This window comes from Poeciliopsis prolifica, unplaced genomic scaffold (assembly GCF_027474105.1).
Source record: "Poeciliopsis prolifica strain line A6 unplaced genomic scaffold, Auburn_PproV2 SCAFFOLD173, whole genome shotgun sequence".
Classification (NCBI taxonomy): Eukaryota; Metazoa; Chordata; class Actinopteri; order Cyprinodontiformes; family Poeciliidae; genus Poeciliopsis; species Poeciliopsis prolifica.
Window position 1 is genome coordinate 103,697 of NW_026562548.1, and position 23,215 is coordinate 126,911.

General features: G+C 38.0%; 3 protein-coding genes across 4 annotated transcripts; all 3 read right to left on the reverse strand.

Moving 5' to 3' along the window:
* Positions 1-1,949: 1,949 nt before the first annotated feature.
* Positions 1,950-8,982, reverse strand: LOC129356471 (uncharacterized). Of its 2 annotated transcripts, XM_055026061.1 has the most exons (10): positions 8,052-8,982; positions 7,071-7,226; positions 6,669-6,977; positions 6,327-6,557; positions 5,558-5,632; positions 5,157-5,228; positions 5,053-5,081; positions 4,683-4,751; positions 4,090-4,228; positions 1,950-3,595 (listed from the first exon to the last, which is right to left on the reverse strand). In XM_055026061.1, exons 2-9 carry the CDS (start codon positions 7,123-7,125, stop codon positions 4,118-4,120), a joined length of 951 nt encoding a protein of 316 aa, XP_054882036.1. In that variant the 5' UTR covers positions 7,126-7,226; positions 8,052-8,982; the 3' UTR covers positions 1,950-3,595; positions 4,090-4,117. The 2 variants fall into 2 exon arrangements, with proteins under 2 accessions (XP_054882036.1, XP_054882037.1); XM_055026062.1 differs by lacking the exon at positions 8,052-8,982 and having other exon boundaries at positions 1,950-3,560; positions 7,071-7,893.
* A 3,095-nt stretch (positions 8,983-12,077) lies between these two features.
* Positions 12,078-13,414, reverse strand: LOC129356485 (uncharacterized). The gene is made up of 4 exons (XM_055026083.1): positions 13,138-13,414; positions 12,783-13,049; positions 12,521-12,586; positions 12,078-12,085 (listed from the first exon to the last, which is right to left on the reverse strand). Exons 1-4 carry the CDS (start codon positions 13,412-13,414, stop codon positions 12,078-12,080), a joined length of 618 nt encoding a protein of 205 aa, XP_054882058.1.
* A 2,558-nt stretch (positions 13,415-15,972) lies between these two features.
* Positions 15,973-19,448, reverse strand: LOC129356481 (uncharacterized). The gene is made up of 8 exons (XM_055026078.1): positions 19,385-19,448; positions 18,828-19,163; positions 18,416-18,679; positions 18,141-18,236; positions 18,033-18,061; positions 17,902-17,958; positions 17,640-17,699; positions 15,973-17,081 (listed from the first exon to the last, which is right to left on the reverse strand). Exons 1-8 carry the CDS (start codon positions 19,443-19,445, stop codon positions 16,977-16,979), a joined length of 1,008 nt encoding a protein of 335 aa, XP_054882053.1. The 5' UTR covers positions 19,446-19,448; the 3' UTR covers positions 15,973-16,976.
* Positions 19,449-23,215: the final 3,767 nt, after the last annotated feature.

Here is a 23,215-nt window from a genome sequence, read left to right on the forward strand (position 1 = left end):
TCTATTTGTTTTTGTCACTAATGAAAAGTTACAATAGTTGAGTTTTGGTTTAACAGAAGAAATATGTTCACTGCAGAACTAACAGGGAATTATGGGGATTTTCTGTGTAAATTAAAATACATAATTTTATCAGTGAAAACACAAATGTCATCAAATCTTTATATAATATCAGTGATGCTAAACCTCCAAAAGTGAAGAAAGTGAAAAAACTGTAATATTATATTTAGGATATTAATAAAATTCGTTACCTTTAGAGGTTTTTGAATCATTATGTGTTTTTTGTTTGGTTTTCTCTGACATTGTGTTTCCAGGTTTTGTTGTTGGTTAAATTTTTCCTGCTGAAAACAGAAAAACTGTTTAGATGAATCCACATCATGAACCAGTGAGAGTTTCATGATCTCATGAGTTTCTCATCTTCTCACCTGACGGCTGCAGACTGAACCTAAACTCTTCATCAGTTCCAGTTTGAGTCACTTTACACTGAGCAAACCTAAACCTTGATGATAAAGTGACAGTAGCAGAGCAGCCAGGACCTGATGATGATTCTTTGTTGTTCATTTCCTGATAAAACCACTGGACTTTGTATCCACAGGGGTCAGAGGTCATCACAGAGCAGTTTAATGTCAGCCTCTGATTCTCCGTCTGTTCAGTCACTGATGAAGACAGAAATATTAAACACCACCAGACCAATAATCATTGTCATTAATTACTGAAACAAAATGCTGTGATATGAACAGACATTAAAAATAATGAGCAAACATTAATACTCACAGTGAACAACAGACAGATATACAGTAGATCTATGAACCGGAGTGTCTTTGTCTCTTTCTGTGTCCCATTGCTGACATTCATACTGTCCAGCATCTTCCTCTCTGACCTTCTTTATAACCAGAGAACAGTCTGATGTCAGACTCAGTCTGTCTGGTTTATAGCTTTTAATCTGACCCAGTGAAACCAGTTCTTCTACATGTCTCTTTCTTGAACCAACAAAGATCCATATTGTATTTCTGCACTTCCTCTGACCATCGATCAGTTTTGGACATGACAACATGACTTCATCTCCTTCTCTCTTTATAACAGATGTTTCATCTGCAGCGACTGAAGATAAAACAGGAGCATAAATATGAAATCACAGTGAATGAAGCAGATCTATGATCTGTAGCTCTATAGAAATGTTTAGTGTCTTCCTACCTGTGAGCTGCAGGATGATGAATAAAAAGCCTTGAATCCATGAGAGTTGAGCCATTGTGTGTCTGTTGCTCTCACAGTCAGAACTGACTGAACCCAGACGGAGCTTCAGCTTCCTGATACTCACCACTTCCTCTCTCTGACTGATGAGGCTCATCGCTTTATTTGGTCAATAGAGCATCTAGTTCATCTTAAGTCACAGTCATCTTATCAACATATCAGGATTAAAGAAATATAACTTTTTAAAATAACGTCTCATCTTTTTAAGAAGAAAATATCTGATCCTTTAACGTTCAGAGAGAAAAGCAGCAGGATGAGATCATCATGGTTTCTAACAGAGAGGAAGATGATGAAGGTGTCAAGATTTTAAATATAAATATATGAATTTTCTGTTCTTGTTTCTGACTTTTTAATATTTAAAGAGGATGTGGCTAAAGATCTCGGAAGGTTGAAATGATGCAGATGGTCAATGCGCTTATGAGAGAATGGAAACTATTTACATGGTTAAAGGAGCTGCACTTAAATTAGAGCTGCAAAAACTGTAAACTTACACAAAAAGTCTGCAAACACTTGACCTAATGCAAGACATTAAAATACGAACTGTGACTTGAGATGGAGGCAACTTTTTTAAAAATAAAAGTGACTTCTGTTCAGCATCTTTGAAGGCTTAAAAAGAAGATGGCAGATGTGTGAAGATTAGAAATATAGATAAATGCGAGTTCGTTTTTCTCAGACATGTCTCATTAATCAATCAATCAATCAAATTTTATTTGTATAGCACATTTCAGCAAGGCATTTCAAAGTGCTTTACATCATAAACACAAGAACACAAAGTCATGCATCATGGAATAAACAATACACTGTTACATATTACATTTCAAAAACAATTCTAAACAGGTGTGTTTTTAATTGCGATTTAAAAGAAGTCAGGGTTTCTGCTGTTTTACAGTTGTCTGGAAGTTTGTTCCAAAGTTTTGGTGCATAGATGCTGAAAGCTGCTTCTAATGCCGTCATTTAACTCAGTTTTTTTTTTAGACAATTGAAGACGTGTTTGGTGAGAACGTGTCTGGTTTTACCCCCTGCTATAATCAGATAAACTCTGATGACGGCCTCTGGTCTCCTGTTAGCTGAACACATGCAGTATTGTGAATAAAACGCCAGAAACATTTTAAAAAGTTAAGACTAATGAAATCTTGACTGAAAGTGTTTTAAAGTTGTTGAACCTGGAAAGATATGGACAACTTTAAACTGTTGCAACTCATCACCTTCTTCCTGTTGTAAATAAGCAACACTGATCATGTTTGTTCACACTGACGACCCGCCTCTGTCTGCATACTCACATAATGTTTTGACAGTAAGAAATTCCCAATTACAAGTGTAATGCAAAAAACTTTATTTTCAGATAGTGAGACAATTTATTGAAATGATCACAGGTTACATAGTTTAAACTAACATAATAAAAACCAACAGACAGGAAATGTTTAACTCGGTAATTGATAACGTTGCGATTGCAGCTTCTACAGTTAATGCTGATGATGCTTCATTCACTGTGTCACTAATATCACTGATATATGTGTGTTTATTCATGTTGCCTTAAGCTTCTGATCTTAGGATTTTGATATGAAAGGATTATAATGGTATCAATGCTTCCCCAGCACACTGGATGACGGTCAAGACTCCAGGTTGCAGGGCATAAACAAAGGAAACAAAAGGTAGGCTGCAGGGTCAACAGCAAAAGAGGAAAACATTAAATTCACTGCTTTCTAGTCTATCCTATCCAAAGCAGCTCCATTCCATAGCTGATAACCTATAAGCTATGGAAAACCTGCATGCTAAGGTTACAGATTTCATCCAAGAAGTGCTTCTGAAACTGTTGCATTGTGTTTATAGCAGAAACTTGGCATCAACTATCAGAACCAGACTCAGCGAGCAAGTTAGAGTCCTGCATGGGTCGCTGCCATGATGTCAACAGAGCAAAGCTGGGGAGTGATGCATCTTCATCAGAGATAGTTGGTGCAAAAAAGAGCAGACAGGTAATATTTCCCAGAGTTGGTATATTTAACTGTCAAATAGAGATCTATGTACATATTGTAAGAATTTAACCGTTACAGGGGCCACACACATGCCACCCAATGCCAGTGTTAGCTTAGCCACAGGTAAATTGTACGAAGCAATAAAAAAAACCATCAGAAAAAGATCCACCACTCATTCCTCTCTGCCTCTCTTTGCTCTCTGTTATTCAGCCAATCATTATTTTGGTTCAATAAATAAGTTATCCCATACATTGCTTCCTTTCAGTCAGGCTGTAATTACTTGGGGGTCATCCAGGGGTCAGATGAGTCATCTGCAGCTCATCGGCATCAACACTGAACCTGTTCAGAGGGTATTCAGCTTCAGGTTTCTGGAGCTGCACATGAATGCAAACATACAATGAAAACAACACCTTGAGGATTTTGAATATCACCCAAAAGTCACTTCTTCAACATGTTTTGGAGGCCAACTCCAGTGCTGCCCAAAGTGGGTCCTGGACGGCCTGCATCCTGCATGTTTTCGTTCTCTCCCTGGTTTAATGCACCTGATCCAATGATGTCTCCTTAGAAGACATAAGAAGAACATTGAGATGCTGCAGAGGTTGTTATTACCGACAGAGAGAGACTAAAACATGCAGGATGCCGGACCTTGACCTCTTTTGTTTGGCATGATCTTTTAAAGTGGACTTGAGCATTTACTCGTCAGGTTTTATGGAGAATCAATTAAAGAATTTTGGTAAAAAATGGTCCAAATGGGGAATCATGCTGAAGAACATGATTATCCTAATGCAAAAAATCTTATTATTTCCTCTTTTGAGACCAAAGTTGTGAGCTTTGATTGGCAAAATAAAAAATGAAATTGTCATGTTACCATCATGAGTTCGGTCTTATTTGCTGTTTTAGTTGATTGAGCTTATTAAACTGTAGATCTTGTTGGGATCATCAGAGGCTGCAGCAGAGGAGGAACAGGCTTCCACGGTGCTGCAGCTCACTGCATCATGTTTAACAAACTGGAAACAGAAACACAATGCTACAGTTTTAAAAAAGGCAGGTTTACATCATGCAAACTTAATGGTCCAAATGTATTCATCCATATGTCTGAATCCTAACAGAGCTAGGATAAAACCCTGAACCTGTTTGCTGGATAAGCAAACAGGTTCAGGGTTTCATCACAATCATTCTTTCTATAGGAACACTTTCTAGGGTCATGTTTTAACCCTAATCCGATTTTACCTGATTAGATAGAATTGAAATTAACATAAAAAAAGAATGCACCCAGAAAACAATTATTTCATCGAATAAAACATTTCCTGAACTGGAAATGTGTTTCAAGATAAACATTTCAAGACTCCAATATTATTTAATTCTGTGTAAAGTATCTGAAACAATTATTAGAAGATCAAAATATAGATTTTAATTTTTCCACAAAAAGACCTGTCAAAATCAGTCAAACAAATATCCTACCTGAGCATTTCCTTTAGTTTCCTCTGCGTTTCTGATGGTGGAGTAATAAACGTCATCTTCAAGTTCAACCTGCGAAGAAGAAAGAAACAAATGAGTTTTTCTGAGATTATTTACCTTTGAGTAAACAAACACCACTGTGTTTAATTCTGCTCCTAAAATACTCATATTTGTGGAGTCAAGTTGTGAAATATTACTTTACAACATTTCAACAGTCACTTTCTTTCTTATAATCAATTTATGTTTAAGCTTTGAGGCTCCAAAGTTTCAGGAACAATGAGTGTGATCACTTTGCTCTGAGCTCAGACTCAGCTGTCGGTGAATGTTAATTAAAATCTTGAGAACAAAACGTATCAAACGGATGTAAACTTACATCTTTTTCACCAGGCTTTGTTTTCTTTCCTGAAAAGGTCAGTGAGTCAGATATATGCTAATCCAGAAAGGTGAGAGATATATACCTGTAGTCAGTTTTCTCACCTGTAGCTCTCCATATAATGATCACCACAGCAGTTATCAGGACAATGAGTGAAACCACAGCTACAGAAATCACTGCAGCAAAAGACACAATTCTGCATATGAATTTACTGCAAGTCGTAATAAATTATGTCTTCATCAGTTATATATCCTGAATGTATCATAATGATTACATTTTTATTCTACATCCTTGGGAAAATAATAATAATAAAAAAAAGGTGAGTTCTGAATTTGCAAATATAAACATAGAGCTAACAGAGCTGTTAATTACTGGAGGGTGATGAGCATCTTTGCCTGTTGTGTTTAAAATTCCTTATGTATTGTTTAAAGAAAAAAATATTTAAGGAAAAGTCAACAGTCATTCAAACTTTTGATAATCTAATTTAATAAAAACGCATAATTACCTGGACTGATTGAAGCGTTTTCTGGTTTCTTCTGGGTTGTGTTTGAAGTTGGTGGAAAGCTGCTTGCATGTTCGACTTCATTTGTTGTTGGATTCACAATGAGAAAAAAAAACAAAAATCACACACTTATGACAGATATTGTTAAATTTTATGCTAGCAGTTCCACGTTTTACATAGATCAAACTGGTTTAAGGTGATTATTTTAACAAAAGTTTAAGCAAAATCTTCAAATAATATTTCAACACAGAGGATTAAATCCATTCCTTTAACTGGAGGTAAAAGGATTTTTTCAGATGTGACTTGCACTGGACTTTTGGGTTTTAATTTTTGTAACAAAGTTAATCAATAGGTTCCATGTGTTGTATTTAATCTCATATATTTTTTACAATCTCTTTAATTCCCAGATCAGACACCACAAAAATATGCATATCTTCAACTAAAGATATGCAAACTGATTCAAATGCATATTTATTTATTAACATTGTGTTTTAGAAATTAATAATTCTCTTGTTCCAGAGGCGGATGGAAGTTTGTCTGAGATTTTTTGATTCCAGGTTTTCTTGTGGCTTGAAAAAGTTCTCTTGATTTTTTAGTAAGCAGAAAACAAAACTCACATGCAATTACTTTTTTAATCTAAATACATCAAAACATTAAAAGGAAACATTTTGTGGTTAAATTTATAAACTAATACATCAGTAATTAGTTCAGAAGACTCCACATCATGAACCAGTGAGAGTTTCATAATCTCATGAGTTTCTCATCTTCTCACCTGACGGCTGCAGACTGAAGCTCAACTCTTCATCAGTTCCAGTTTGAGTCACTTTACACTGAGCAAACCTAAACCCTGATGATAAAGTGACAGTAGCAGAGCAGCCACGACCTGATGATGATTCTTTGTTGTTCATTTCCTGATAAAACCACTGGACTTTGTATCCACAGGGGTTAAAGGTCACCACAGAGCAGCTTAATGTCGCCCTCTGATTCTCCGTCTGTTCAGTCACTGATGAAGACAGAAATATTAAAACACGATGTTGGAAAATTACCTTCATTATAGTAATGCTAGACATTAATTATTGAATCAAATATTTCAATCACAAACATTAATACTCACAGTGAACAACAGACAGATTTACAGTAGACTGACGAAACGCAGAGCCCCATTGTTGGCAATGATATTGTCCAGCATCTTCCTCTCTGACCTTCTTTATAACCAGAGAACAGTCTGATGTCAGACTCAGTCTGTCTGGTTTATAGTTGTTAATCTGACCCAGTAAAACCAGTTCTACTGATGAACTGGTTTTTGAATGAGCAAAGCTCCATGTTGTATTTCTGCACTTCCTCTGACCATCGATCAGTTTTGGACATGACAACATGACTTCATCTCCTTCTCTCTTTATAACAGATGTTTCATCTGCAGTGACTGAAGATAAAACAGGAGCATAAATATGAAATCACAGTGAATGAAGCAGATCTATGATCTGTAGCTCTATAGAAATGTTTAGTGTCTTCCTACCTGTGAGCTGCAGGATGATGAATAAAAAGCCTTGAATCCATGAGAGTTGAGCCATTGTGTGTCTGTTGCTCTCACAGTCAGAACTGACTGAACCGAGACGGAGCTTCAGCTTCCTGATACTCACCACTTCCTCTGACTGGTGGGTGGTCTGGTTCACTGGTTAAATTAGTTACATTAACTGACTATTGAGGACAAAATGATCATTTGCTTCAGAATCTTTGTTAAAATAGGTCATGTGGTTTGACCACAACAAAACAAGTTGATATTCAATGTTCCTCTTTATGCGTTCAGTTCTATTATTTAAATGTTTGACGTCTCCAGAAGAAGAAAAGGAAACATGTGAAGATCAATGTATTATTAGAAATGCAATTCTTTTGTTTTGATAGTATTTAGAAACCTAATGAGTACAGACACTCGTTATTAAGAGCTGCAGATCAACATCGTAATTTTAGTGATGAGAAAGTTTGATGAGAAAATGTTGAACTTCAGCAGAGCTCTGGGGCTGTTAACCCCCGATGGTCAGGCTTAAAGAAGCATGCGACTCAATTTTTGTGTTTTTTTTAATGCTCATTCTACATTGACATTCCAGACATAATATATGAAGAAGCAGATGACCTGCATGCTCCAGGACATTCTTTGCAAAAAGATCATCCTAACTGTATGATTGACTATCTGTTCAAAGTAGCCAAGTTGCATCATGAAAAGCTTTTGGAATGAGAGTTACAACCTCAGATTGTGAATACTTAAACATGTCTGTGTGAATATGTGTGAGGGTTGAAGTGTGTTTCTAGAGTACGTGTGTGTGTGTGTGTGTGTGTGTGTGTGTGTGTGGGGGGGGGGTGTGTGTGTGTGTGTGTGTGTGTGTGTGTGTGTGTGTGTGTGTGTGTGTGTGTGGTGTGTGTGTGTGTGTGTGTGTGTGCACAGTGGAGGCATGTGCTAGTTAAATGTGAAAGTTACATGTGAATTGTATAAACCTCTCACCATGAAGAAGAGCAGTGGGGAGAGTTGAACAGGAAATGTTTGATGAGCATCAGGATCAGTTGAGCTCTGGAGGTTTTAACCACAAAGACCAAATCATGTGTGGTTTGGTTTGTTCTTTGTCAGGTGTGGTTAACAACCACATCAACAGAAGTTATTTCAAAGCTGCAGCTGTAACACATATGCAGACAAATGTCCATTAATTGTTGTAGTTTATAGACTTATAATCACACCAGGCTGAAAAACTGATATCATTCTTAATTCCCCAAGGTGAACCAACAAGATTCATTGATTCTCGTTGGATGTTTGATGGCATCAGAGTGAGGAAAAGGTTTTCAGGTCAATAACTGGTTTGTCTCTGAAATGTTCCAGCTCTTTCTGCAGGATCCTCTGACGTTTCCCAGCCACAACAGAGATGTTCACTGTGATATTTTCTGTTTGGCAGAAAATGGCCAAAGAAAGGTGGCCATCTTGTCATTTTTGTTCCTTCCCCTGATCTTGCTTGAACTGCCTCAGAGAAGATCTTCTGCCCTCTGGTGGACGATATGCTGTTATTAAGCAGTGCTGCGTTTCAAAATGTTTCAACTGTTCACTTTTCGGATCATGGCACAGTGAAGTCGGCCCAGACATTGATAACCCAACAACAACGATCAGGTTCTGGAGCTGCCTCATGTCTTACAGCTGTGAGGTTTTCAGTGTTTGGTTTTTGATCCAAACCAACAATAAAACATTGAATATTTCACCATCATTTGGTCCGATAGTTATAGTTTATAGAGAGTAGAGGCTGTTGGGGTCAATAGAGACTGTTGGGGTCAGTAGAGGTTGTTGGGGTCAGTAGAGGCTGTTGGGGTCAATAGAGACTGTTGGGGTCAGTAGAGGCTGTTGGGGTCGGTAGAGGCTGTTGGGGTCAGTAGAGACTGTTGGGGTCAGTAGAGGTTGTTGGGGTCAGTAGAGGCTGTTGGGATCAGTAGAGGCTGTTGGGGTCAATAGAGGCTGTTGGGGTCAGTAGAGGTTGTTGGGGTCAATAGAGACTGTTGGGGTCAGTAGAGACTGTTGGGGTCAGTAGAGGCTGTTGGGGTCAGTAGAGACTGTTGGGGTCAGTAGAGACTGTTGGGGTCAGTAGAGGCTGTTGGGGTCGGTAGAGACTGTTGGGGTCAGTAGAGACTGTTGGGGTCAATAGAGGCTGTTGGGGTCGGTAGAGGTTGTTGGGGTCAATAGAGACTGTTGGGGTCAGTAGAGACTGTTGGGGTCAGTAGAGGCTGTTGGGGTCAGTAGAGGCTGTTGGGGTCAATAGAGACTGTTGGGGTCAGTAGAGACTGTTGGGGTCAGTAGAGACTGTTGGGGTCAGTAGAGGCTGTTGGGGTCGGTAGAGACTGTTGGGGTCAGTAGAGACTGTTGGGGTCAATAGAGGCTGTTGGGGTCAGTAGAGGTTGTTGGGGTCAATAGAGACTGTTGGGGTCAGTAGAGGCTGTTGGGGTCAATAGAGACTGTTGGGGTCAGTAGAGACTGTTGGGGTCAGTAGAGACTGTTGGGGTCAGTAGAGGCTGTTGGGGTCAATAGAGACTGTTGGGGTCAGTATAGACTGTTGGGGTCAGTAGAGGCTGTTGGGGTCAATAGAGGCTGTTGGGGTCGGTAGAGGTTGTTGGGGTCAATAGAGACTGTTGGGGTCAGTAGAGACTGTTGGGGTCAGTAGAGACTGTTGGGGTCAGTAGAGGTTGTTGGGGTCAGTAGAGGTTGTTGGGGTCAGTAGAGGCTGTTGGGGTCAGTAGAGGCTGTTGGGGTCAGTAGAGGTTGTCCGGGTCAGTAGAGGCTGTTGGGGTCAGTAGAGGCTGTTGGGGTCAGTAGAGGTTGTTGGGGTCAGTAGAGGCTGTTGGGGTCAGTAGAGGCTGTTGGGGTCGGTAGAGGCTGTTGGGGTCAGTAGAGGTTGTCCGGGTCAGTAGAGGCTGTTGGGGTCAGTAGAGGCTGTTGGGGTCAGTAGAGGCTGTTGGGGTCAGTAGAGGTTGTTGGGGTCAGTAGAGGCTGTTGGGGTCAGTAGAGGTTGTTGGGGTCAATAGAGACTGTTGGGGTCAGTAGAGGCTGTTGGGGTCAGTAGAGGCTGTTGGGGTCAGTAGAGGTTGTTGGGGTCAGTAGAGACTGTTGGGGTCAGTAGAGGTTGTTGGGGTCAGTAGAGGTTGTTGGGGTCAGTAGAGGCTGTTGGGGTCAGTAGAGGCTGTTGGGGTCAGTAGAGGTTGTTGGGGTCAATAGAGACTGTTGGGGTCAATAGAGGCTGTTGGGGTCAGTAGAGGCTGTTGGGGTCAGTAGAGGTTGTTGGGGTCAATAGAGACTGTTGGGGTCAATAGAGGCTGTTGGGGTCAGTAGAGGTTGTTGGGGTCAGTAGAGGTTGTTGGGGTCAGTAGAGGCTGTTGGGGTCAGTAGAGGCTGTTGGGGTCAGTAGAGGTTGTTGGGGTCAGTAGAGGTTGTTGGGGTCAGTAGAGGCTGTTGGGATCAGTAGAGGTTGTTGGGGTCAGTAGAGGCTGTTGGGGTCAATAGAGACTGTTGGGGTCAGTAGAGGTTGTTGGGGTTAGTAGAGGTTGTTGGGGTCAGTAGAGGTTGTTGGGGTCAGTAGAGGTTGTTGGGGTCAGTAGAGGTTGTTGGGGTTAGTAGAGGTTGTTGGGGTCAGTAGAGGCTGTTGGGGTCAGTAGAGGTTGTTGGGGTCAGTAGAGGTTGTTGGGGTCAGTAGAGGTTGTTGGGGTCAGTAGAGGTTGTTGGGGTCAGTAGAGGCTGTTGGGGTCAGTAGAGGTTGTTGGGGTCAGTAGAGGCTGTTGGGGTCAGTAGAGGTTGTTGGGGTCAGTAGAGGCTGTTGGGGTCAGTAGAGGTTGTTGGGGTCAGTAGAGGCTGTTGGGGTCAATAGAGGCTGCAGCAGATGAAGAATGACTTCTCACTGTGCTGTAGGTCACTGCGTCAAGATCACCATGAACCTGGAAAATGACACAATATTCCAGCATTATCAACATAATGGAACAGCCAAAAAGACATTTGAATATACCTTTTGAAATGAATGTTTTTACTGCTGTTTCGATGGTTACAGTACGACAGAATCTCGTCAGAAAAAAGCTAATTTCATCCACCTTCATCCAGAATTGTATTTATTCACTGGCTTGTAGGCATCATGGTTGAGTTAGCATTTGCTGCTGTGCACTTCCATCCCTCATGTTGCATTTAGAGCACAAAACGAAACCCAGAGCACACAACCTGAATGTTAACTTCATAACCTGTCATTCATATCTGCTGTATTTCACTAAACTCTTTTTAATTATCCTATCAACCAAACTCATAAAGTCAAGATGGACCCTCCCTGTTTCTCTGAATGTTTTTAACCAATTAATGCTAAAAGAAAAAACAACCATCTTACCAAAACTTCGCCGCTGCTGGTTTTGGGATGTCTGATGGAGGCATAAGAAACGCCGGCGTCTGCATCAACCTGAACATGGAGGAAAACAACATCGATCATTTCTGGTTTCAGTGGAAATATTTCTCACATTTCTTCATGTAGACGAGTTTTAGTTTCTAAATATTAACTCAAAAAGACGCTTTATGGGATATTTTAGTACTTTAACTTGGATCTATAAACACAATAAGTTTTATTTATAGACAATACATTGTGTCCTAAGTTGAACTGCATTATTTATTATTTGTAAGTTGTATAAAAGCTTTTCCTAAATGCATAAACATGAGACTCCAGCTTCTTATTGAGTTCAGATTTCAGAAAAGCTTTTTTTCTCACACAGGAAATATTTTCTTATTTTCACTCACAGCGTTTTCATTCCGTCGTTTTTCATTTCCTAAGAAAGAAAGTTAAGAAGTCAGCAGATTTAATGGATAGGATGAAAACAGCTGTTTGTAAAAGTTCAGAGTTTCTCACGTTTCGCTCTCCATCCGATGCCAACCATGACGATTATCACCATCACAACCAACGCCACACCGACACCAATGTATGGAGAACCTGACGAGAAGAACGACGCATAAATAAAATGCCACTAGAGCCTCTTTTCATTTTTCTGACGAGAAGAACGACGCATAAATAAAATGCCACTAGAGCCTCTTTTCATTTTTAAAGTTAATTTCAGAAATTGGAAGCAGATTAAACATCCTTACAAAGGATTTTGTTTTAAATTAGTTTATAAAAGGATAAAGTTTAGGAATTTTTGGGAAATCAACTGATGACCAAAGTAAATATAATTAGTATTGTTGTTTAATGACTTTATATTCAGTTATATTATTAATAAACTGTCTTTTTTCCAAGTATTATCAGTTTGTTTATTGTGGAGATTTCCTGTAATATCTTGAATATGAAAATAACTCAAAAGCTTTTTTTTTTGCAAATAGGGTCTGAAGGTATGTGAAAGGATGAATTAAAAAAATAAAAGCACAAACAGAACAAAGCATTCTAGATAAAGATCTACATAAAAGCCTCGGTTTAATGAGATGCTCACTTCCTGTTGGGGTCTTCATTGTGTTTCCGTCTTCAGTTGTTGGTTTTTGTGTTGCTGCTTCTGCACCTAAAGGCAAATAAAAGCCTCTAAACTCAAACGCTGTCATGTTTTCTGTCTGTTGTGTTATTTTTGTTAGAAGATAAAATAACCAATTAACCAGAAACCATCAGTTATTTGGCTGCACATCATACACAAATCATCATAAGAGTGAATTTTGCATTGAAAAAAGATCGACTGAATTACTTTTGTCGAGTTTTCTCACCTGATGAGTTTTGACTGAAGGAAAACAGTTGAACATTTCTATGAGTTCCAGTCACTTCACACTGAAACAGCTGATCCATCGATGATGAATTATCAGAGTTAGACTCCAGATAGACCACAGTAGCAGAACATTTGTTATCAGACGGCTTTACTTTGAACTTTTCCATTTCTTGATGACTAAAAAGCCACTTCACTTTGTGTTTGCAGGAGACAGATTTGGTAACAGAGCAGCTCAACGTGACCGTTTGGTTCTCCACATGTTTAATCACTGGAGGAAAAATATTCACAGAATTATCTCCATTGTTATCTATGATGAAGTTTCAGAAAAAAGATTGAAATGTCATGAAATTACTCACTGGTGATAACAGACAGATCAATCACAGACCGATGAGGCAAACTGTTTGAGCCTCCAGATTTATCTTGTTGACACTCATACTGTCCAGCATCCTCAGCTGTGATGTTCTTTATAATTAGAGAACAGTTTGCAGTTACACTGGTTCTGGTTCTGGTTTCCCTCTCAATCTGTCCAAACGTAACCAGAGCTAAGATCTCGTTGCTTTTGGACCCTCCAAAGAGCCACGATGTACCGTTACAGTTCTGTTGGCCTTCCACCACATTCTGACACGACAACATGGCGTCGTCTCCAGCTCTCTTTAAAACAGACGCACTGTTTGCAACGGCTGCTGAAAAGATAGAATAGATCCAGTAGCTTTACATAAAGCCATGTGCATCAGGATCTGGAAGCATTTCAGTCATTAACTCAACAAACCAGAACAAATGTTTCAAGTTTTTGTTTCACAGTTTATCAGATATATCTCATTCTCTTACCTGTAACCTGGAGCTCCAGGACCAGAAATAAAAACGTTTTAATCCATCTGAGTTCAGTCATCCTGTTGCACTCAGATCTGTCTGAGTCTGAGAACAGAGGAGTAGCAGCGACTTCCTGACACTCACCGCTTCCTTAAATCGACTGCGAATCTTTTATCATTTCATTTTAGGCAGAAAAATAAAATAGAATTTTAGTTAAATAAAATAGATTTATTAATATAGATGCACATGATAAATTTTCTATATTAATCATTCAAATTTCACTTTAAGTTATTAGGAGATTATAAAATACTAAAAGTATTTTGGTAAGAAATGAAAAGGCAGGGAGACATTTAATAAAAATAAATTGTAGCAGATTGTGTTCAGCAGTGCAAATCAACATCTGGTGTGTTTGATGTTTATTTAAAAAAAGAGGAACTGAATAAATATGTAAAGACTGAGCAGATAAATATCAGATAGTTCTTCTTTTCTGAGTTTGGATTTAATAGAGCAAAAATAGAGGATCAAACTTCTGATCACACGATTATTTTCTTATTTAATTTCATTCATCTTGGGCCTTTAACTGCTTTTGCAAACCTGAATTTTCTGCAAACTGAAAATCAAGTTACTAATGAAAACACAGAGAAGGAAGATTGTTAATGCTTGTATTCTGCTTTTATTTTGGTGCAGTTTATTATCAAAACAAGAGTTTGTGCTGCAGAGCAGAAACTCTCGCTGATCAACATCCTGCTGATCACATTATGCGTGACGAGTCAAGTGTCTTATCACGCCTCCAAAAGGTTGTTTTCTTGATAGCTGTACAGGAAGTGAATAGATAAGCGTCGACTATTAGATGCAGCACCGTTCTTTTCTTCTTCTGTGTTTATGATGATTTAAAAACACAGAATTTGTGTTTTAGATTAAACAAAATCCAAACAGTAACCAAACACGTCACAAATAATAAAAGTTTATTTCTGAGAAAACTATTCTTATTTAATCTGAAACATTTTGATCAGTAAACAGGAAGCATTTGAAACAAGCGCTGAGATAATAACACAGGAAGTTAGCGCCTATTAGCTTAGCGTGTCTTAAACCTACAGCAGGAAATCAAACCGATTATTTTCATAAATAAGAACCATAACAGCAGAATCTTCTGTAAACATGATGACTGTTTCCTTGTGTGCAGTTGCACCGTTCTGTGTTAGAAACAGCAACAGACCAAATCAACAGCCATGAGGTGCCCCACTGCTCACTGTCATGGTTTTGGAAAACTTTTCTTTACTCAAAGCAGACTGACGCATGAAGATCCTGTGATTGAGCCAAAGAAGAGAAGACTCTCTATTGAAGCTCTTTTCACTATATTCTCATAAAATCTGTTTATTAACAGAAAGAATTTGTTCTTGTAAAGTGATTTTCTTATTCTGAAATAAACAGGGAATCATAAAACTGTTCTCAAAGGTTTTCCTCTGAACTGAAGCAGAAGTGATTGATGTGGTTCTAATGATGTGACAAACTGAGTAGAGTTAGCCAACACTTTAAAACAAACAAACAAAAACAAACATGTACTAATAGATATACCTGCAATGAAAAATGAATGTAAAATAAACTCCAGACTCCATTTGCCCAAGATGTTTGTGTTGACTGTAAAACTCAGTGGATCTTTGTAACACTTTTCTAGTTGCATTTCTGACCAGAATCTTCAAGGAGAATAAATTACTCAACTACTTCGATCATATGAACACAGAACAGCTCTACTTAGTTTCTCTACTTAGTTTCTCTTTATTTTCTTTGCTTGGATTATGAGCATAAAATTAGCAGCTATAAACAATTAGCATAAAATGAATTCAATGTCTTGCTTTGGCAAGTAAATTTTACTAAAAAACAACTAAATGTACGGTTTTTAATACATCTTATAGCAAATATTTACACAAGCAACATTTTAGAAGAAATAAAATGTAAAAAAATAAATAAATCCACATTAATCTCAAAGAATTAGCAAAAAATACATATTGATAGCATCTCTGGTTACAAACTGATGCAAAACGAAAGTTAACAAGTTTCTGTCTGACATCAATTAAACCTTTAGCTGAAAACAAGGCGCCAAGATTCACCACTTCTGGCTCTATGCTGCCCTCTGGTGTGCAAATAATCTATCAAATAAAATAGACTAACAGACTGGATAATATTCATGAATGTTTTCTGACAGATATATATATATTATTGACAGATAATTAAAAAACTGGAGCAATATGAACGTTGAAACTTGAAGCTATACAGATTTATATTAGACATCCTAATATAAATGAATCTAATTCAAAGCAAATTTAACAATTTGTCAAGTTAAAATGTTGAGAAATGTAAAAATGTATATCTATGTGGTCAATTAAACATATTGCTTCAGTTTTTACTCTGTTTTTTTTATGAAAGCTAATTTCTGCCACTCAAAAAATATAAAAAATTCTCATTATGAGATTTTTATATCTGTTGTCATCTAAAAGGTACATTAATATGTGACTCAACAGTGCCTCCTACTGGATGAATTATTATTGAAAATGTGACTGACTATAGGTTCAGGAATTAATGCATTCATTTCAAAATAGAGCAATTAAAATTATGACTAAATAGAAATTGATAAGTTGGATTGTGGTTGTGTGGCAGAGTTGTCGTCTTGCAATCGGAAGGTTGTAGGTTCGATTCCAGCTTCGCCCTGCCATATGTCGATGTGCTTCTGGGCAAGGCACTTAACCCCAAATTGCCTACCGGTCTGCGTATCGGTGTATGAATGTGTGTGTGAATGGGTGAATGTGACTCTAGTGTAAAGCGCTTTGAGTGGTCAAAATGACTGGAAAAGCGCTATATAAGTTCAGTCCATTTAAAATTTCATGTGTTTTCAATCACAGTAAATAAGTTTGTTTCTCAGAAATGTGTTAAATTGCAAATTCTTATGATTTCTCTCATTTCAGTAACTTCTAAATAGAGAAGTAATTGAATTACATAAAATTAAGCTGAGCATTATCATATGGTGCAAAAAAAGAAAAGAATAAAAAAAGACATTAGTACTTCTGGTAACTCCAGGGGGCGATGATGGCTGCTAAACAGAAAGTAGTAAATGTGTTATCAAAAACAAATGAGTGTTGTAATCGAGTGCTTCTCTTTAGTTTCTATTTTATATAATCAGCCCTCAGATAAATACAAAACTACAGAACTATGTATTAGTGACTGTAATACAATAAACTATTTTATTGATGCAGTCGATAAAAATACAGGAAACTGATAAAAGCAAATGTCATACAAAGTTTTCCAGTGCATTTTAAAACAAAGCGAGATATAAGAGTCACTAACATGTTACTAACTTAACGGAAAAGTATAATTAAAGTCTCATTCCAACCTATTTTCCCGGAGCGGTGAGAAGAAAGTAGATGCCGCTGGGATCAGCAGGGGGTCTGGGAGATCCCACAGTGCTGTAGGTCATGTCATCACTTTCACCAACAACCTGGAAAATATATATATATATATATAAAAATATAAATAAATCTACAGATATATAAGTAGTTTTAGCATCGAGTTACAGCTTCCTGTTTAGAGCTGCTTCAAGTTTTTATTATTATCATCCAATTTAGCTCCAACTTATCAATTTCTTTTTGTTTTTCCAGACAAAATCACATCATTTGACACACCAACATGTGGAATAAACACAAGTTTGCACAAATAAAGATTTCATTACTTTGCTAATATTAACTCTTCTTCAGTTATCTGCATATTTTTTGGCCTGCAGTCCCAGGAGTCTCTGGTGTAAAAGCTGAAGCATCCAGTACTTTGAAAGAGTTAAGAATATTTAGCTTTCAGGTGAAATTTATGAAAAACGTGAAATTACAATATTATATTATATAAATAAGGGATATTATTTCCTTGTCTCAATGCACTGAAACAAACTCCAAGCAGTGGTGGGTTTGAAACATCTGCAGTTTGAATTGAAGTCTGATAAGTGAATACTTTCAGTCAGATTGAGTCGAGGAATAAAGAAAGTCTTTCTGACTAACTTTACACTTACATTAAACCTGACTGGAGCTTCTCTGATGGTGGAGTAATAGACACCATCTTCAGGCTCCACCTGCAGAAGAAACATTTAGTTTAACATCTATGAGATGTAGAGCAACTTTGACAAGTTTATCTCTTCGAATTTAGCAGCTTATTTTAAAAGCTGTGCACATCAAACTCGATGCTTTATGAGTTTTTGAACAGTGATCTTAATATCTGTCATCACACGAAGCTCATGCGTCTGGTTTGCATGATTAGCAGGTTATTTTGCTCACGTTCTCCTTGCTGGTTTCCTGGGTCGTGGTCGATTCTGGAACAGTTGGATTCACTTCCTGAACCATGAAAAGAAACGGCCTGATTACTGCTTTCGAAAAGAGGAACAGTGCAATGAAGCAGTGATACTCACATCATAGACATGCACCTGCTTCGTGTTTCCTGCAAAGTCATCAGGCTCGACTTTAACATCCAGTTAAAACAAAAGGTGATTTTAATGTTTAAAGTTTTATGTTCTCACGTTTATTTCTCCATCTGATGACGAACACAGCAACTGCTGTCAAGAGCGCGACTGAGAAAACAGCTGCAGCGACGTAAGGAGCTCCTGACCAGAAACCTTTGAAAAAGTTACTGTAGATCAGCTTTTCATTTTTACTCTTTCCTTATAATTGAAAGCATAATTAATGAAACAAACATTGAATTGTTCTGTTGGTGAAATGGTCAAAAAATATTTTAATAATTTTCCCTCTGCATGCTTTTAGTTGGTCATTAGTGCAGGATGTTGACATGCCTGACCTGATTTATGTTCTGTGGACTGATGGTTGAAGTTGAAGATCTGTTTGGTTTCAGCGTTTGTGACTTCACACTGGAACTCACAGCTCTGTGTGAGGGAACGCTCTATGAAACAAACTGCAGCAGAGCAGCCAGAGTGTCGTACTGTACAATTGATCTCATTCCCAGTAGAACAGTCATGCTGCCATGTCACTCTGGATCCACATGCACCGCGCGTCTCCACAGAGCAGGTTAATGTCACCGTATCTGTCTCCTTCTGCTCAGTCACTGGACAAGAAATAAGATATTGGAAGAGACATTTTACACAAAAGGACATTTTTGTGTAGAAGTTTGACTTCTATTGAGCTCAATCTTTAAAATGGATACAACAGTGATAAAGTGTAGAAAAGAAAAATGACTTCATATTCATACTCACTGTGAACAACAGACAGAGAAACTAAAGACTGATGAACCAGAATGTGTTTACTGGGGTCAGCTTCAGATTTATATTGTTGGCATTGATAATAACCAGCATCCTCCACTGTGATGCTCCTCATCACCAGAGAACAATTTGCTGCAACACTCAGTCTGTCAGAGTTTCTCTGCACTTGGTCAACCTGTCCCAGTGTAACCAGTTCTACTGAGCCACTGGTTCTACTATAGACCCATGTGGTACCATTACACTTTATCTGACCACTGATCACATTTTGGCAAGACAAAACCATGTCATCCCCGGATCTCATGAAAACAGACGATCTAGTTATTGTGCAACCTGTTGGGTAAAAAAAAAAAAAACTTTAAAAATGTGTAAATCTAAACATTTCAAAATGATTCAGGTTAATCAATTGATGACTTGATCAATTCTCATGTTTAAAAACAGAAAACAGCTCATTTATAAGACATAAAAGTGTAAATACAGCATCAGTTTACTGAGTTTAGCTCTGATACCCAACTATAGTTTCTGAGATACTAAATATTTTTATTAGTTCTTACCAGTAAACTGAAGCCCCAGGATCAGAAATAAATGAACTTTAATCCGTTTTAGTTCAGCCATTGTTCATCGACGCCTCTGACTAAATAAAGCGTCTGATACAAGCAGCTTTTTGAAGGTCATCTGTACTTCCTGTTAGAGAGGTGACACTTCCTCATCGCTTCTGTTTATTTAGACTTCATTTCGTTTCTCTCAGTTACAAATTGTTTAAAGAACAGATTAACCTGCATTAAGTGTCGATGTATTTTAACATGACCAAGGAGCTTCATGTGTAATAAAATCACATTTAAACCATTTGGTGAACATTGTTTTCAGCCACGAAGCAATGAGAGACAGAGGCGTTTCTCACAGCTGGAAACAAAAAGTGAACTGAAAGCAAAGGAAAAGTTTTCAAATGAACAAGTTTTCCAAAGAATCTGTGTAGATTTAGCATCGAGTAAAACTTGCACAATGCTGCAACAACTGCAGGTGAAACACAGAAAAAAGGTTGAAAAGCTTTAATGCAACTAGATTCTCATTTTAACTCGGCCTTCATGAGAAGTGAAGGGGGAAGTGTTTGATGAAAACATGAGCTGCATCAAGATCCGTTTTCACAGCAAGACCACAACTGCTCACAACGACGAAACAAACGTCTTTGCTTAACATCTCAATCCGTTTAATATCTTTCACTTCTGTTTTGGTCATTTTTTATGCTCTAAACATTCACAAAGTCCATTAGCCAGCAGTTTACTGTTAAAAAGGCATTCACCTTTATTGCAGCTTAAGGGGAAAAAGCAGCGATGAACTTTATTTGATATGTAACAACATTTCACTCTTAAGTCTCTAAAGGTCAGAGTTAAATAAAAGTTAGGCAGCCATATTGGTTCCTTTTATAGCAGCCTTCACAAACTTCTTACTGAAATATCACCAACTAAACTGACTTTGAAGAAAATCTTTTAATTTATTGTTTCATTTGCAGTTGCTTTGTTGATCTCAATACCAGCCATTATAAAATCTTGTTAGTATCATCATTATTCATGGAAGTTATGGGAAATGTTTATACCTCAACATTTAAATGAAACGTTTTTCACAAACATTTGACCAAACAGTTGGTAACATGACTCTGGATGAACCTGTCCCGACTTTAAATCAGGTAGAAACACTATTAAGCCGTTTTAAAGGTTGAACATGTCTCCTACATTCAGTAAAAACCCAAAAATTATTTTCAGACAGGCCAGATTGGACATTATTGTGGAATTTAAGAACTGGACAAAATTTCCAAATTATCTCATTAAGCTGGTCTGTCCAGCTTTTAAAACAAAAGAGAGTTTGTTTGTTTTTGGAGACTCGTGCTGCGTTCCAGTTGCATTAGGAAAATCCAACATCCCAGTTGGTAAAATCCTCACATGCTGGATTTCCCACTGGTAACTGGGAGCAACAACCAACTTGCCCCAGTTACAACTTGTAAGGCTGACTCTGCGTTTCAATATGGCCGCTTCTTGAAGTAGGTTTTGGTGGAAACATGTTTATTTTATGAGACATGTAAGAGTGTGTCTGAAACCAACATTAGAGTAGAACCAGCAGCTAATCTGAATAAACTGAAATGGTGTTTGGTTGTGGAGTGTAAAGTTTAAAATGATGTCACTATGTTGACTCCGCCTCCCGAGGTAACTGGACCACAGCTTCATTCCTCTGACTGTCGCTCCAAAATAATATAAGTTTATCATTTCTGTCTGGATCAGCAACAACAAATCCAACGCAAGTTCAATTTGAAAAAATTAACATTGCATTGATTGCTGTGGGAATAACCACATTACCTCCATATGCTCACTTTTTTTGTTTTTCAATCATATAAAGATAAAATATAAACCTATAGCGTTTTTAAAAAACACCTGAAACTGTTTATTAAAACTTCCCAGTCATGTCATCATTTTAACTAACTTTTTATTGTGTTTTTTGTGAATGTTTGTTAAATGTTTGTTAATTCTTGATTGTATGTTTATAATGTCTTTTTGTTGTTTGGGTCTCCTTGTCTAGGACTACAGATGGAAATTAGCAATTATGCTATAATCTGGCTCATTTACAGTCTATACAGTAGTGTTGATTGTTCATTAATGTGCATTGTCCTTAATAAAGATTAAAGATTAAAGATCAGCAAAAAAGAACAAGAAGAAAAAACATACCATATTTTTGAAATGCAACGCTCCAGAAAAAGAGCCTGGAGAATCCCAGTGAACATCTGTCAACATAATCCAGGTCAAAAAGCAGTTTCTGTTGGTTCACCCTCTGCTCCTTGTTTTTCCACAAGTATGGAAGCACAAAGCTGCCAAAAATAAAAAGTGAAAAGTCACCAAGTCAAAGCACCAAGTGCCATAACATTTAGATCAACATGAACCTTTATGTGTAGCAACACTGAAACACGTCAGCTTTCTGGAAAATCTTTAAAATAGATGCAACAAATTCTGCTTAAGAGTTAATTTTATGCCTACGAAGAGGAACAGAGGTGAATCAGTGATCCTTTATTAGTGTTTCCCATTTTGAGAATGAAAACACATACAGAAACTGTTCCCTGTGTTTGCATGAACGTACTTTGTAAAATCTGGGCGTATAAACCGGCTGGTTCAGGAGGATGATTCTCTGCAGAGTCCTGAGGGTCACATCTACAGAAATTTAACCCGGTGGCTCAAACGCTCCTCGGCCCGTACCTGGCAGAACCGCATCTCCGCCCCAGTCCAGCAGAGAGCAGCTTAATTCCCAGACTCCCTGCATGATTTCAGCTCAGATGGAGCTTCTGGAAACAGCTGGAGGTCAGAGACACACAGCCTCTCTGAATGTTCAGAGAACCTGACAGAGAAAGGTTCAAATATATCCTGTGGTTTACAATCGAGAGGAAAAATGTTTACATCCATAAATATTTTCATTAAAACATTCCACATCAGAAATTAAAAAAAAGAGGAACAATGAAATGTGTTCTGAGCTCAGAGTCTTTAGTTTTACAAAAGGACTTTGATTCAATCCATTTCTATTCATTTGCAGGATTATTGAGATATTAAGAGAATATTTTCTAATTTAATACATTTGGGAGATTCTTGGATTATCTTTTATTCTCCACCAGAGTTAAAGGTCCAGTAGGAAGGAAAACCACAAACAAACCTAAAAGGAAAGTGTTCAGTTTGATCCTTTTTGTGCGATTAGAGTCGGTTTTTCCACCTGTCCTGCTGATCAGCAGACTTCAACCGTTGCTGCTGGGGTTCTGGCTGCCGGGTTTCTGGCTGCCGGGCTCCATTGTGGGTTCAGTGATGCTTCCTGCTGCTTTCCTGCTGACTGCAGGGCGACCACAGACTTCCTCCATTTCATTTCCCCTCTGCTGGGCTTTATTGTACTTTGGCTTAGTTAAAAACCGTTGAACATGAACTCTGAGCTCGACGCTGGCGTGCAGCGTCCACAGAAGACTGAGGAAATGATTCTGCTGTGAAAGCACCACACTGCCGCAAGCAGGGACATTTAAATGACAGACTGAAGGCTGAAAATTAAAAATAGAGCAATGTGACAGAAATTCAATGTTTGGAATATCTACAAAATGATTAAACTCCTTATGAAACATGCAAATGACTTGATTTTATATTTCTCTTTCTATAAAGAATAGATTACCTTAATCATAACAAGCATAAGAATCAATAAAAAGGGAAAAATGCTGAATCTTATTGTACTTCTCTGAACATGGAGCTGAGATGTTTCTCTGATGCAGAAACATTTGAGCTTCGCTGTTCGATTCTGCAAAAACATTTTGCTTCAGAGTGGGCAGGTTGCCAAAGCTGCCGTGTCACGTTGAATTAAGTCGGGTCCAAAGTCTG